The 15505-nt window shown below is 39.1% G+C and overlaps 2 protein-coding genes, 1 non-coding gene and 1 pseudogene across 5 annotated transcripts; 3 read left to right on the top strand and 1 right to left on the bottom strand.

The window, feature by feature from the left end:
• Positions 1 to 194: 194 nt before the first annotated feature.
• On the top strand, positions 195 to 3104 carry LOC117616140 (zinc finger CCCH domain-containing protein 22). 2 transcript variants are annotated; one of them, XM_034345363.1, is made up of 4 exons: positions 195 to 376; positions 852 to 1163; positions 1415 to 1475; positions 1918 to 3104. In XM_034345363.1, exons 1-4 carry the CDS (start codon positions 251 to 253, stop codon positions 2916 to 2918), a joined length of 1500 nt encoding a protein of 499 aa, XP_034201254.1. In that variant the 5' UTR covers positions 195 to 250; the 3' UTR covers positions 2919 to 3104. The 2 variants fall into 2 exon arrangements, with proteins under 2 accessions (XP_034201254.1, XP_034201255.1); XM_034345364.1 differs by having other exon boundaries at positions 278 to 376; positions 796 to 1163.
• A 670-nt stretch (positions 3105 to 3774) lies between these two features.
• On the top strand, positions 3775 to 11881 carry LOC117614623 (annotated as a pseudogene). The gene is made up of 20 exons (XR_004583895.1): positions 3775 to 4354; positions 4459 to 4741; positions 4834 to 4862; positions 4942 to 5043; positions 5649 to 5717; positions 5812 to 5871; positions 6010 to 6123; positions 6780 to 6828; positions 7087 to 7196; positions 7436 to 7528; positions 7646 to 7738; positions 7834 to 7971; positions 8538 to 8624; positions 9179 to 9262; positions 10010 to 10052; positions 10222 to 10346; positions 10466 to 10609; positions 10780 to 10832; positions 11190 to 11289; positions 11509 to 11881. The product of XR_004583895.1 is annotated as a dynamin-related protein 3A-like (transcript).
• Positions 11882 to 12131: 250 nt separating this feature from the next.
• On the bottom strand, positions 12132 to 14473 carry LOC117634630 (protein TIC 55, chloroplastic-like). The gene is made up of 3 exons (XM_034368815.1): positions 13859 to 14473; positions 13591 to 13693; positions 12132 to 13503 (listed from the first exon to the last, which is right to left on the bottom strand). The coding sequence occupies exons 1-3, from the start codon at positions 14356 to 14358 to the stop codon at positions 12385 to 12387; spliced, it is 1722 nt and encodes a 573-aa protein (XP_034224706.1). The 5' UTR covers positions 14359 to 14473; the 3' UTR covers positions 12132 to 12384.
• A 648-nt stretch (positions 14474 to 15121) lies between these two features.
• Positions 15122 to 15195, top strand: TRNAI-AAU. The gene has a single exon. It is a non-coding gene; the product is annotated as a tRNA-Ile (tRNA).
• Positions 15196 to 15505: the final 310 nt, after the last annotated feature.

Consider the following 15505-nt stretch of genomic DNA (forward strand, 5'->3'; position numbering starts at 1 on the left):
GCCACATGAGTTAGCTCGAGGAGTTTCACGGTTTCGGCTTCTGACTCATGGACTCAGAGATCAAGTTATGTTTTGGGCTTTTGAATTTTAATGTTTCAGCGAAACAGGGCCAATGAGCGCAATTACTCTATTTGGACCCAATTTCAAATATTGGTAGTATTGGCCCGTCTGAGGAGCCCAAGTTCCTTTTCATTTTTTATACCGAACGGGGTTTCAACGTCGGAGAAGAGTAAGCGTTTGGAACACAACCATGGCAAACGAGGAAGAGAGGGTTCTAGAGAACCTGCTGGAGCTTCAATTGCAAGAGCAACGAGTCTCTCTCGCTGCCATCAACGACGCTTTAGCCTCCGAGCCTAACAATACCGAGATACTCGCGGTACATCCTCTTTTACTCTAATGTGTAAACTTTCTGTTTGGTAACCGAGAAAAACCACGAAAGAACACGGATAATGTTAGGTTTTGCGTTTTATTGTGTTGGTGGAGTACGATTTTGTTCTAATCCAGCTGAGAGTTGGCAATAAAAGCGTAGAACTTTCAATTTGTACAATTTGATTGCTGAATTTGTCAAATGAATTATCTTATTAGTATTATGATATTTATATTCAGTTCCAGATAGGTTATTATGCTTGAAATTAGCTTAAATGGGTTGCATTCAGAAATGTGAAGGATCAAGGTCTTAGCTCTGCAAGTTAATGATCTTTTAGGAAGATAAGTCTGTATGTGATGCAATGGAAATATAGGTCGGTTTTTGAAAGCCATTATATTTATGCCCTCTCATAACCCACTTAAATGCAGAGACTTTGTGTGAGTGACTCGTTAGACATTGTTACATTGGGGTTATGTTTTCTCAGCTTCATGAGGAGATTGTTCAGGCGATTAAAGATGCTGAGGAAGGGCTCCTGCACCTTAAACGTGCTCGGTTATTACGAGAAGCTGATTTAGTATTAGATGGTTCTGCTCATGCTGATGAGGATGTCAAGGTGGAGACTCTTGATCCAACAGATGTTGAGCCGGAGCCGCTAGAGGAACCGAGCTATACTGTTGGGTCGAAATGTAGGTTTCGTCACACTGATGGGCGCTGGTATAATGGTCAAGTTATAGGGTTGGATGGTTCTAATTCTGCTAAGATTTCTTTCCTCACTCCTACATCTGAAAATATGCTGGTGCGTACATTCACTGGTCCTCTGTCTATCTTGTTAATTGTTATTTTTGTTTCTATAGCGTTTTCGGTAATGACTTTGGAGAGGAACATACTACCCTTGAGTGTAGTCTTTAATTTAATATAAGCAACAAGGACACAAAGTACAAACATTTCTTATAAGGTTGAACCTGATGGTTTGTGTCACTTTAATAATCAATATGCTAATGCTATATAACCACTTCAAAATACTAATGCTACACCACCAAAGTGCAGATGTGCAAGTTCTTTCTACAACAACGATGTCGATTTGGTGCTAACTGCCGCTTATCACATGGTATGTTGTTATCATATCTATTGATGGACAAGTCAGTTCTGTAACTTGTCTAAAGTCCCACTGCTCCCATTTTTGCATTGTTATTAGCCTCCAGAACAATGCATGGTGTGAGATAGATTGGTGGGCATAGGCTCATAGCCAGGCTATATTTTAGATTGGCTGGCATAGCTAGCAAGGCTGCATAAGTACTTCACCCCCCTTTTCTTCAATGTTGGTCTTGGTTTATTTCATCTATAACTTCTATTGATCATTTCAGCTGATCCTCTACCTTCTTATTGATTGGGAATCAGCTGTCACTGAATTTAGCTTATCTTGAATTTATCTTTGTTGTACATATATACTGTGGCTTTGCATCAAATTTTTAGAAAAGCTATTTCTTGATGCTACTGTTGTTTATCTGTTTTTCTCAGAATCTCCATACTCACTATTTCTATGCATACAGGAGTTGATGTCCCACTATCCTCACTGAAAAAGTATACCCCAACAATATGGGAGCAGTCACTTGTGGGGTCAAATATTTGGGCAGTCACTGATGGTAAAACTGGTGTTTGGAGGGAAGCTAAACTTGAATCATGGGATGGTGGTGCGCTTGGTGTTGGGAAAGTTGTTTTCCGAGATGATGGAAGCTCTGCAAATCTTGGTGAAGAAGCTATTACATTATCGGAGTATGCTCAATTGAGTGCTGAAGAAGAAAGTGATTCCAGCTCAGAACAATCTGATTTTAGTGACTATGAAGATGAGGGCCCACAGGGTTTAGGATTCCTTGAAAGCACCATCTTGCAGAGGGGCATCCAGACAGATACTGCCATATTTGCAAAGTGGGAGAACCACACCCGGGGCATAGCTTCCAAGATGATGGCCAATATGGGTTACCTTGAAGGAACGGGTCTAGGTGCATCTGGGCAGGGAATTGTAGATCCCATCTCTGTGAAGGTCCTTCCACCAAAGCAATCTCTTGACCTTGCTGTTGGTTCTCGTGAAGGCGAAGTTGAAGAGGGTAAGGAGAATCAAGGAAAGAAGCGTAGCCGGGGTGGTAAGAGGAAACGTGAAAAGAAGTTTGCAGCATTGGCAAGGGCAGCAAAAGAAGAAGAGGAATCCACACCAGATGTCTTTAGTCTTATTAATAGCCAACTTGCAATGCATGGTGAAGCTTTGAATGGTGGATCAGGGAAGAAGCAGGAGAACAAAGGTTCAGGGGAGGGGAAGAAAGTTGATCGACGGGCGTTGGTTGCGTATGATGATGAAGTGAAGGACTTGAAGGTGCGAGTTGTGAAGCTTGAAGAAATGGCGAGTAGAAACAAAAAAGAGAAGGTGGTTTATGAGGCTGCAATGAGGAAATTGACAGAGACTCGCAAAGCTTTGGCAGATGCTGAGGCAGCTCAGGCTTCTGCATCAAATGCAGTTGTCAGTAGAGAAAAAGAGAAGAGATGGCTTAAGTTTTAGGACCTCTTGGTATTTATTTATGTGCATCATTTGTAATCATATAAACTTTATTTTTATTATGGAAATTTCCTAGGTGAAGAATACTTTTTGGTCCCATGAGTTGTACACGAATTGACCTTTTTCTCCTCCCCCAAGATTAATGATATTGTCCCTGACTGAAAGTAAAATAGATAAAAACATTTCCAATAAGTCTCTCTCTCTCTCTCTCTCTCTCTCTCTCTCTCTCTCTCTCTAATTATAAACTCCAATTATATTCTATCTTCTTGACACTTAAAAAAATAAAACCAAATGTATCAAAAAATAAAAAATAAAAAATTTTAAATTATAAAACCTCTCTTTAGGGTCTGATGGGCTTGGGCTTGGGCAGCGTCCCGTCCGATCTTAAAAGGACAGACATTGTTGTGCTGTAAAAATAATCGCTGTCAGATTTGTTGTGAGAGAAATCAACTGTAAGAGAAAGCAGTTTGGCGTTTGGTAAAATTTTTGTTAAAAGTGTTGTTGGTATTGATTTTATGCATAATCAAAAAATGATTGCCGCATAATCATTAAATCCAGCGCATCTTCGAAACTGATTCCTGCATAATCAAAAAATGAAAGCAGTTAATTAGCTGCTTTCCCTTATAGCTTTCTCTCACAGTAATTTTTAACAATAAGTGATTTTTTCACAGTTTACAAAACAGGTTGAGCTTCTCAAAATTTTTTAAAAATCACTTATTACCCTAAATAAGCAATGCCAAACGGACACTTAATCTAATTTTCTTATTTACAGCGTCGGCTCAAGATCCAACGGCCCATATCCCTGGACTAAACCCCAAATAAACAGAAATTGGTCCTCCTTTTTTTCTTGAGGAAGAAACATAAAAGGTCCGCTTCGTATCGACCAAAAGAATAAACAGTCACCTTCGGACTCTTTACTTCTCTTCCAAGAACTACACCAGCTAAACTCTCGCACGCACCTCTGTCTCCCTTTATATAAAACCTTAACTTCAAAACCCACTCTCTGTTTCTCTCTCTCTAGACTGTAGCGTAGGGTTTTTCTCTCTCGAGAATCAATGGGGGAATTAGATGCTGGACATGTTGACTCTTTGCCTACTAGTTCCAGTTCAAGACCTTCAGTGACGATCGGTTCGTCGCTAATTCCGGTCATCAACAAGCTTCAGGACATTCTTGCACAGGCAAACAGCGAATTAGATGTTTCGCTGCCTCAAGTGGCGGTTGTTGGAAGCCAAAGCAGCGGCAAATCGAGCGTTCTCGAAGCACTAGTCGGCCGTGACTTTCTTCCTCGCGGCTGCGATATCTGCACTCGCAGACCGCTCGTGTTGATGCTCGAGAATCGCCTGCCCAAACCCGGCGATGACCGGACCGAGTGGGGCGAGTTTCGCCACTTGCCTGAAAAGCGCTTCTATGACTTCTCTGAAATTCGCGCAGAAATTCAGGTACGGCTTGAGAAATTCAGCTTGAGATTCTTGACAATGCTGTTAGTAGAGAGGCTATGAGAATTTTTGTACTTATAGTCCAATAATTTGTTTTCTCATTGCAGGCTGAGACGGAAAGAGAGGCAGGATTGAACAAAGGGGTTTCGGATAAACAAATTCGGCTGAAGATAACCTCTCCAAATGTTCTTAATATGACTCTTGTTGATTTGCCCGGCATCACCAAAGTTCCTGTTGGAGATCAACCTAATGATATAGAAGCAAGGATTAGGAAGATGGTTATGACCCATATTTCGCAACAAAACTGCATTATATTGGCAGTTACTCCTGCGAATTCTGATTTGGCAACCTCCGATGCACTTCAGATGGCAAGAGAAGCCGACCCAGATGGTACCCACATTCTACTTCTTGATTCAACTTTTACATGCAATGCATATGTTGAATTCTGTTCTTCTGTACCGCTGACATGAATGCCTTAACAGGTTTTCGTACAATTGGTGTTATCACCAAGGTTTGTGTTTCTCCTCTTGTGTTCTTGTTATTATACGCTTCAATAATGGTATAATATGGCACTGTTATTCCATCTGTAGCTCGATATAATGGACAGGGGCACCGATGCCCGCAGCTTCTTGCTCGGGAAAGTTATTCCACTAAAGCTTGGTTACGTTGGTGTTGTGAATCGTAGCCAGGAGGTATAGTCGTTCATGTAGTGCATTTTGTAGCATCCATTTGTTTTAATTGCTAAATTGCTACTGACTTCAAATAGTTAATTTTGTAATATCCATTTGTTTTAATTACTAAATTGCAACTGACTTTCTTCCTGGCGACGAAGAGTGTAATTGACACCGGATGGTAACATTTATTGGCTACTTTGTTGGATTTTTCAACGATTTGAGTTACTAGTATTATCTTTTAATTGGTTAGAAATAGAACTTCTTCTTCAAGATTACTAGGGATAAACAATGCTGCAAATTGCATGTGGCTTGCTTAATTGGAAGTGCAGTGTAAGGCCTAGTGTGGCTCTATTTTAGCTTTCAATTTGGCACACATTTTCTGATTTAGCCACTTTTCCGATTGCTGACAGTTGTTGTAATAGTAAGGTACTGAGCCATCATGCTCTCAAACATTTGGTGGTATTCGAATGATTAGCGGACACATAGAGAACCATTTTTAAAAATACAAAAGTTCCACTTTGTTTCGTTTGTAGCATTTGTAATGTTGCCTTTATGGACTTGTAAAATAAAATGCTGTCTGCAAGGGTCAGGCTTCATTCTTAAGTTTTATTCTTGTGTCACAGGACATCAATAAAAACCGTGGCATTGCTACTGCACTTGCTTACGAGGAGAAATTCTTCAATGATCACTCAGTACTATTCACTCTCTTTGTGTATTATGTTGAGCAATTGTTTATTTGTTTGTCTTGCCACTGAACATCTTTATTGTGTGTGATACATGTTAAAGGTATACAGGGGTCTCTCTGATCACTGCGGCATCCCCCAGTTAGCAAGGAAGCTGAATGAGGTTGGTATGCACCATATAAGTCATAACAAAGTTATTGTAAAGAGAAATGGAATTCTTAGGTGCTTATGTAGCTTCTTGAGTTTTATATTACTCCTTACTCCATTTGTTCTTACTGTGATGGCTGATATTCTGTGTCAGATTCTGGAGCAGCATATCAGAATGGTTTTCCCTGCTTTGAAGGCTGATTTGAATTCTAAAATGGGTACTGTTTTAAAAGAACTGCAGACAAATGGAAAACCTATAGAATCTAAAGTAAGTTGCAACACAAAGACTTCTTGGTGTTCTCTAGTGCTTCTAATGCATATGGGGAGTTAGGGAACAACGGTTCTTTGCATATGGTCGGCCTGTTGCATTTCATCCAATCACTAATCTCTGTCAAAGTCCAATTCTCATTTGTGTCATCATTTTTTTTCTTGAACTACTTTGATCCTCTTTTTTTTTAATCCTTATGTTCAACCTTTTATGCTTAGCCCTAAGCAACCTGTTGTTCATGGGTTCAAGTTGTGGAATGGCTGCGTATGTTTTTCCCTCTCTAGAACACATTGGTGGGACCCTTCTGCTTTTTTGTTTTATAGACAGAAACCCTTTTGCTTGTGTTTTAATTTTTAATTTTATTTTATATATTGATTAACTACCAATCATTATAGCTACTTTGCTAGATAGTATTAACTGTGCACCAGGATGGAATAATTGTACTAGGTCTTGTTAAGTAATTGGTTGTTATTGTTTTGAAAACTTCAGATGATTGTTGCTTCTGGCCTTGTATGTTGAGAAATATATAGACACATGCATTCACGTTCAAAAAATCTCTCCCTATATTTTAGAAAAGAGAGGGGGGAGGTGGTGTTTATGGAAATATATTGACTTTTTAGTTCTTTCTAAGCATTTTATCACTTTTCCTGAACCAGATGGAACAGGGAGTGATTTTGCTGAACATTTTAACGCAATATTGTGAAGGTGAGATTTCATTTTCCTGTTATATCTGTTGAATGTCAATCTTTCTTTTACCTATATAACTGATATTCCTTAAAGAATCACTTCATTGATCATTTTTGTATTAGTGCCTTTTTCTCAAATATGAGAGAGAGAGAGAGAGAGAGAGAGAGAGAGAGAGAGAGAGATGTTTATACTACCTTGTTTCTTGTTATTTTAGTTTTAGCTGTTTTCACTGATGTTGCTTTGCTCCTTCTCTGTCTCTGTTTCCCTAATTAACAGCTTTTGCTGCCATGGTGGATGGAAAAAGTCAGGAGATGTCAACTAAAGAATTGTCAGGAGGAGCCAGGATCCACTACATCCTCCAGTCAATTTTTGTAAAGTGCTTGGAGGTGCAATGTACTATAGTTTTATTAAGAGTGCATTTCCTTTAATGATCATTGCTAATTGTACAAATTTTTGCTTTCTTTTAATCTGAAGCAATATATTACTACGTCCTCAGTTGTTGTCTTCTGCTTAGTTGCTTGATGTCAAAATACCGTGCAATTTCTTTCTTGAAGAAATTTTTGAAGTAATGATACACTGTAAGATGTGTGCCATCAGATTGGCTGCTAACTATCAGGAATTGTAGGAAGTGGACCCCTGTGATGATCTAACTGATGATGATATTCGAATGGCTATTCAAAATGCTTCTGGTGCAAGAAATGCTTTATTTGTGCCTGAGGTGAGTTTATGATGATGACATATGCTGCAGTCTTTCATTTTCCCTTGTATTAAATATTAGAAACTCATGGCTTGATTTTACACTGCATTGGCTGATAAGTTTCTGAATTGGTTTTAGGTCCCATTTGAATTTTTAGTTAGGAGACAAATTGCTCGTCTGTTAGACCCAAGCCTTCAGTGCCTTCGGTTTGTTTATGATGAACTCATGAAGGTGAGTAATAAGGCACATGCTACGGAGTTCTAATTGTATGTTTCTATGAATCATGAGATGTAGATGTAATCAGGAAGATAAAATTTTGCCTGCAGATAAGCCACGCTTGTGAGGTAACTGAGTTGCAAAGGTTTCCAGTATTGAGAAAGCATCTGGATGAAATCATGGTAAAATTTTTGCGTGATGGTGTAGAACCTGCTGAGAGAATGATAGGAAATCTTATTGAGATGGAGGTATCTCTCTGTTAACCTTATTACCACTATAGTTTATTCACTCAGAATTAAGATCTAGGACATTGTTGCATGTATGCTTGTTTTTTGTTAAATTTGTTTCAAAGAGTCTCAAAATTCTGTTTAAATACTGGAATATACTAAAATCTAATCAAAATGAGTCGGCAGTTGTAACTGGTAAAACAGAAAGAGTCAACCTTCCTCAACACTTTGATGAAAAATTGTAATCTTGTCATAAAAGTAATTTGGCTTTAGCTGATACAGTAATTTTTTCTACTCCTCCAATTTATGTTATCTAGTTCTTATTAACTTCTATTTTTGTTTAGCTTCTGGATGGCTCTTAACATAGATGGTTTGTGTAACTTGACATTGTTGAAATGAAAGTGATAAATCTTTTGATCTGTTGGTCATGTCACACACAATGTCCAGTACTGATCTCTATACTGACTGGGTATATATGTCTTCTTTTAAATTATTGCTCAACTTTACATGGCATGCTATTATTCTTTTACATTTACTCTAATGTTGTTTTTATTCCTAGGCTGATCGACCAACTTTCTTTCATTCAGGTGGATTATATAAACACTTCACATCCAAAATTTTTAGGTGGGAACAAAGCTGCTGAGCTTGCTCTGCAGCTGTTGAAATCACCACAGGTATCTGCTAACATGTTGGTGATATAATGATATTGTTTAAGTGAAATAGCTCAAAAAGTAATTATTTCTACTTTGGACATGATGCAGCATCCTGCCAACTTGTTAGGTTCATAACAACATAATGCCGTGCACCTTTGGTTCTTTCTCTGTCGGTCCTATGTTTTTTGTTACATAAGTCCTAATTAATTTTATTAAGAAGTCAATTTTGAAGTTTAAAATTCAGATTTGATCTGATAATCTGAAAGATCAGAAAAGGAATTGTACAGTGGCAGTGTTTTATTTTCTTTTTTATGCTGTAAGCAGATCTCTGTTGAGTGTAATGTTCGTTCTTATTATGATATATGCTTACACAAACAAAAAAAAGCGAGTTTTGAATCTTCATTCTCATCGAGTTTTTTTCTGTGATCTTCATCATCAGCATTTAGAGTAGTTGCATATTGGATTATTTATTCTGTCTTTGCACTCTTATTCAACCCAATTATCATTAGTTCTCCTAATAAAATGGTTTGTCAATTATACGGTTATACCTCAAAGTTGTTCTTCATATGTTTCAGGGTGTTACAGATGCTGAAGGCCAGACTTCCCAGACAGCTCGAACTATTCGGTCTGGGCTTTTGAATGGACTTTTACCTAACCAGGTATGTCTTTCACCATATGTTGGACTACTGATGATATTTCCAGAAGGAAATTGGTTAGTCAGAACAAAAAGAAAGTGGAAAGAGAGAAAATTGGCAGAGTTGCAAGTTAAAAGGGAAAAAACCAGAATCTATAAGAGAGAAGACTTCCTCACCGGAGCAGGACAAAGTGCAACCCCTAAGAACTTGGAGGTTCTCGTATATTTCTTTGGCATCCAGTCTAATCTAGCTCTTTCTCTACGCTGAAAAATGTCAGATTTGGATTATTTGTCAAGGAAAGTCTTTGTGATTAAGGCTAATGTTTTCCTTTTAAGGGCATGTTTGGGAGTGCTTCTGGGAGGGGTAAAAGCGCTTTCTAACAACCAAAAGCGCTTCTAATTGGCAGAAAAGTTTAGAAGTGCTTATGGGTCATAGAAGCGCTTTCTGGAGAAGCACCTGCTATGTGCTTCTTCATGAAGCACTCCCAAGTGCTTTTCCAGGAAGCACATGGATTTCTTATGAAAATTTCAATATTTTTATAACAAAAGCGCTTTTGCTAGAAGCGCTTATTAACAGAAGTGCTTCCTAGAGAAGCAGTCCCAAATGAGCCCTAAATCAGATCTCGTTAGCTTAAAGTTAAAATGTGAATCCAAGTGACTGGGCATAAACTTAGATTTGTGAACTAACTAGTTTGGAGGGCCTCACTACTTCTGGCTTATCATTTTTCTTTCATAGGATGTCTTCAATCTAATACAGTTTTGGTGTTGGCAGGGGAGTCGTCCTCAGCCTAATAACGAGAATCATGTATCTTCTGGTAAACTCATGCATCCACTATTTTGAAGCATACTAACCTTCATACCTTCAGGATATTGAACTTGCTTTATTTATTTATTTATAAAATATTTCTTGTGCATAGATATAGGATGGTATGGCTATCTGTTAAGTCTGCCGTTGCTATAATAAATTTGGCATTTGAAATTTAGGAACTAAGGCTTGGATTCCATCTCTATTCGGAAGTAGGACATCAGCTGGAGAGCCTATGGCTTGCAGACCTTTTGGTGAACCAAGTCATTCAGAGTCAATGCCCTCTATAATCCATTTGAGAGAGGTAATATGTGGTTGACAGAATTTTATTTCTTCTTCTCAACTTATTATTATGTTATCCATTTATTCATTCTAGGATTTAAATGCGTCTTCCCTTTTTTCCCTTGTCCTTCTTATTTTCAGCCACCATCCAGCTTAAGGCCGGTTCAAATGACAGAAAATAAAGCAGTGGAAATTATTGTAACCAAATTACTCTTGCGGTCGTATTATGACATTGTTAGAAAGAACATTCAAGACCTAGTTCCAAAAGCTATAATGCACTTTCTGGTATACCAATTTTCTTCCTTTTGTCCATATGTTCACATTTATACTGGTGTAATTTTTATCTCTTGTACTATTGCTGGTTTTCTTCTCTGCCGCATCAAGCTTCCTTTGGTTTTTTTTCTTTTCAACTTCTATGAAGTCCATTGATTTGTATCATTCTTAATGTGGCTTAGGTCAATCTTACAAAACGGAACCTTCATAGGACCTTTATTCAAAAACTGTACAGGTATGTCTGTTGTTCAAAAGGAGGACTACGGAGTTCTTTTTCTTTTTTGAGCCATTAACTGACATTCTTGTTTCTGAAACTGTCTATATTTCCTTTGGGCTTCAAATAATACAGTCATTGTCTGATAAATAAGGCAATTTAATTCTTTATTATGATTATTTGAAAGACAAGGTCTGCATTTGTGACACAAAGAATAGCACTGCATTACGGACAGGACTTCTGTGAAATACTCTATATCCTGCATAAATTTATTTATGTTGGTTTTGTTTTAAGAACATGATTCAGAAATTGCTACATGTGGCTGATTGAAAACTTCGAGAGTGGTTTTTTTTATATATTCTTCTGGTAATTATGCAGAGAGAACCTGTTTGAAGAACTGCTGCAGGAGCACGATGCACATGTTTCACAAAGAAAACGTAACCAAGAATTATTCAAGTTGTTGGAGCAATCTGTGCAGGTAGTTTTTTTAACGTTTTAGACAGTAAATAGTTCCTTAGTGATGTGAACAATATCATGAAAGGCTCGTTAAGTAATCAATTCTTGAGTTTGTTTGATTATTGGTTGAATATCATGAAATAAAATCCTTGGTCATCTTGTAGAAATTCTTGTTCCTTAGAAAAGGGAAAAAGTTCTTGTTGGTTTTGAGGGATAACTTTTAACTATTTGTTTCTTCTAGGCACTCGAGAAGGTTGACTTCGATGTCTCATCCCAAACTTAAGTTTGGGCACTGATGCTTCCATTGGACTGCCAAGGATTCCAGGGACTTCTGCCCATCTACACACGACAGTCGGCGGTGAGATAGGCCAAGTTTCATACCGTCCGTTTCCCATGCCATCCATGACCAAGTCCACAGCTTGAAGATCATTTCAATGAGAAAAGCCAGGCATTTTATCCAATATTTACTGGCCATTTAGATGATTACCATATATGATTTCCAGGTTGTACAGTGTTTTTTCTTCTCCCGTATGCTTTCTGCATATGGAAGCTTTAAAGTTGTACGATTAAAGATAATAAAAATTTAATTCAAAATAGCAGAGTTATATTAGTTATATATGTCTTGGGGAGTTTTGATGTATTTCCCTAACTTTCAATTGTACCGTCTCTCTCTCTATTAGGATCGTTGCAAAGTAAATAGTTCTTGAGCTCCTAACTTTTTCTTTGCTACATTTGTCTGTGTTTATCTCTATTTTTTTTAAAATAAAACAACTAAATGTGGCAGAGTCTACACAAGTCACTGAAAAAACATTTTGCAATTGAGATGTGCGAGATTCTGTCAGATAAGTTTCAACATCAAAGACATTCATCTAGAAAAAAGTTCTAAATTCTAATGCTCACTAAAGTAGTAGTTGTCTGTACAAAAAAAAACGAAGCTTTATTGTTCACAGAAAAAAAGAAACGAAACTTGTTCTAAGCCACGGAAAATGAAGGAAAAGGAAGAGAGTAGGGAAAGCCACAACAAATGAGCGATTTCAAGCTTCCAAGGAGAATCTAAACGTATAAAAAACACAGGCAACAGAATCTACATCGTCTTCTCGGTTCTGAAATCGATGGCTCATAATCTCCTATGGGTCCTTATGAAGTTTGTTGTGTTCAATGCAATAGCAGCCGAGCATGCATAAACCCCAGCTGAGCTTATTGCTGCAGATACTAATAGCAGGGCCTTCCACTGCCTTCCTGAGACTAGAATTGCCAATGCAGTCGATGCAACAGCAAAAGCAGTAAGGGCCTTTTGCCATGCTTGGAAAGCTTTGACAACATTTCTGCAGATTTTGCAATGAACCACGTGTCGAAAATACCGGTTGGCCAAATTGGGAGCATGCATGGATCCAATCCCTCCCTTTGCTGGCAAGGATGCAGAAACACCGGCAACAAGTCCTGCTGGCGCATGTTCCACAACAGCAGGCTCTTTGGGCAATGAGATTGTGCTGTGCCCAAAATGGTAAGGCATCCCATGCCCAACTTTGTCCATCCATCTCCTGTATTCAGCAACCCATGTATCTGAAGATTTCAAGTTAAGGTACAACTCTTTGGTGGGTACTTTTTCTTTCATGAGTACCTCATTTTGAGATGAAAGAAATCCCATATCTTGCTCAAAGACCTTGCCTGCATTCTGATGAAAATACCATACGGGAAACAATTTTGCCAGTGGAGACCTTTTTGTTCCACCAAATCTCACAATTAGCATGGATTTCCCCTGTCCAGTTGGCCTACAGAGAAATAGACCCGTGAAGTAGTGCTTCTCCCCATCCTTGTCAACAATTTCTCTATTGTTTTGAAGAGAACATGGTGCTTCAAACCTTAAGAAGCTTTTGGCTGATGGATCACTTGTCTTGCCCCACCAACCTGCGAATCCTCTATCGCTGCGCTCGGTGACCTCAAAGCGCAGCGGTTGAGCATCTTCCCTTTTTGCACTCCAGTCTGTCCTGTCATGTGAGATTGGAACATGGGCAGGATCCATGAGATTCTCCAAAAGTATAGAGTGGTCATACGGGAGCTCATGGGTTGTAGAAGTATCTTGAAACCCTGGCCGAGCAAAGTTCTCAAACCAAGGTATCTTTGAAGGGTTTGGTGGTGTATTCTGAGACATCCAAACCCACACAACCCCTTGTGAGTCCCTCACCTCATATGTCTTCAAACAAGCTGATTTAGGAATTTTGGCATCAGCTGGAAGCTGTGATATTACAGACACAATTAAAGAGACGTTCAACATCATTAACAATCTTAATTAATCAAAAGACAGACAGACAGACCGACAGACCTGAGGGATCTTTACACATTTTCCTTGGGCTTCAAATTGCCAACCATGATATAAACATTCTAGTCTTCCATCAATCAACTGGCCTTCGGATAGTTTCGCCAACCTAGCTAAGATTGGATTGTCATGTCATGACCCAAGTTTTATTTTCATTAGTTATATAGTATTGACAAAGCAAAAAGATGAAGATACAAAGTTCAATATGACAAAGATTTCATACAAAGTTATTTCCATGCTATATAGAAGAATCTACAGGCAAAGATAAGTTTACCTGTGCGGGCAGCGATCTTGGTAGCACTGGAGTTCTCCACTGCCGTCCTTGTACAGCACAAGTTGCTTATCAAACACAGTCAAGCCCAAAGGTGCATCGTCCGGAATGTCCTGGGTGAGGTACAGAGGGTACCATTCCTCTGTCCAATCATAGTCCACCACGACCCGCTCTCCTCTCCTGTCAGCCTCGCTGGTGGGACCCACCAAGACCTTGTGATCCTCCTCCTCCTCCTCCTCCTGATGTTCATCAAGTGGGCGAGCAGGAGGTTTGATGTCTGCAACTGCACTACACTTGATGGTGCTTAGCTGCTTTCTTGTTGGAATTAAGGGTCTCAGAGGGTGGGGTGGGGAGGAGAGAGATAAGAGCAGTTTGAGTGGCTGTGGTTGTCTGGGAGTTTTGGGGAGGTGGTGGAGAGACGTGGAATGAGAAAGAAAGGGATGAAACAAAGCCATGTTTGATTGTATTGGAGAGGAAACAAAGGAAGAGGGAGATGATGACATGACTGGCTGGCAGGGAGAGCTAAGGAGGAGGAGGAAATAATAAAGCCATCATCACGGTGAATAATATGTGATGATACAGAGAGAGAGAGAGAGAGTAGTGTGACAGTGAAATTGGGTTGGGAGTTGCTTTGCTTAGTAGCTTGTTGCACTCCTGGTAGCCACACAATCTTTTCTTTGGTCAATCAACAAGAAATAGTGGTAGCTACTCTACTATGACTGTTTAGTTACACGCATAGACCTGTATCTGTGTGTACCATTTTTGGTACTCAAAACATTGTTTATTTCATCCTTGGGTTGGGGAAGATATGGCATTTTATGGGGTTCCATTATATTACATGCATTGTTATGTGAGGCACAGCGCAATATATACATATATAATTGGTTTGGTGGGGTTTTGTTTTGTGAAACATCCAAACCCATACAAACATCCCAGGAGTAAGGACTGTTCTTGTGCGAGGTTGATGAGGACTCTTCTCTTCTCCACCATCTCCTTGGACTGTAATGACCCTTATCATTAAGGACAGGTCTTTGCATTGCAGGGTGGTGGTGTGGCTTATAAACTTGTTTCTGCTCTAGGCCCTCACTATAGAATTCTCCCCGGGACTTCGTAACTTGGGCTTCCATGTAATGTTATGAATCTACCCCAGACCCAGTTCTTGTGGTATGGCCAGGCCCATGAATATTTCTATTTAGTTTTGTTTGGGCCCCAAAAAAATGACGGTACTACGATATAAAATGATAAAACTTCATATCAATAACAACTGGCCTATTAGCTCAGCTGGTTAGAGCGTCGTGCTAATAACGCGAAGGTCGCAGGTTCGAGACCTGCATGGGCCATAATTCTTTTGGTTTTTTTTTTTTTTTTTTTGTTTCGTCCTGCATTTTTGTTGTTGTTGTTTCCAGTCCTTTTGATCAAGTGGAGGGGAGGTGCATGCTCATTTGATGCCTGTGAGTTTGAAAATTAGAGTTGATGGTTTTAGTGGGTGCGAGGAGATAGGGAAAAGCAATTGACTGGTGGTGTCGTGTTGGGGAGATGGAAAGTTAAGCCAGAGAAATTGGCGGGACAAGAAAAGATATTGGTGGAGTGAGTAGTTAGTTAGTGAACACTGAACAGTGAATAGAAAAAGGCTGGATTTTTCTTGAACAC

The sequence above is a fragment of the Prunus dulcis genome, chromosome 1, assembly GCF_902201215.1.
Source record: "Prunus dulcis chromosome 1, ALMONDv2, whole genome shotgun sequence".
Lineage (NCBI taxonomy): Eukaryota > Viridiplantae > Streptophyta > Magnoliopsida > Rosales > Rosaceae > Prunus > Prunus dulcis.

Bases quoted from the DNA above. Each gene is read 5' to 3' on its own strand.
- LOC117634630 (XM_034368815.1), bottom strand. From the start codon at position 14,358: ATGTCATCATCTCCCTCTTCCTTTGTTTCCTCTCCAATACAATCAAAC. The intron at 13,694-13,858 runs GTAAACTTATCT...AATCTTAGCTAG, and splicing joins CAAGATCGCTGCCCGCACAG to GTTGGCGAAACTATCCGAAG. The intron at 13,504-13,590 runs GTCTGTCGGTCT...GTAATATCACAG, and splicing joins AATGTGTAAAGATCCCTCAG to CTTCCAGCTGATGCCAAAAT.
- LOC117616140 (XM_034345363.1), top strand. From the start codon at position 251: ATGGCAAACGAGGAAGAGAGGGTTCTAGAGAACCTGCTGGAGCTTCAA. The intron at 1,164-1,414 runs GTGCGTACATTC...ACCAAAGTGCAG, and splicing joins CTACATCTGAAAATATGCTG to ATGTGCAAGTTCTTTCTACA. The intron at 1,476-1,917 runs GTATGTTGTTAT...CTATGCATACAG, and splicing joins TAACTGCCGCTTATCACATG to GAGTTGATGTCCCACTATCC.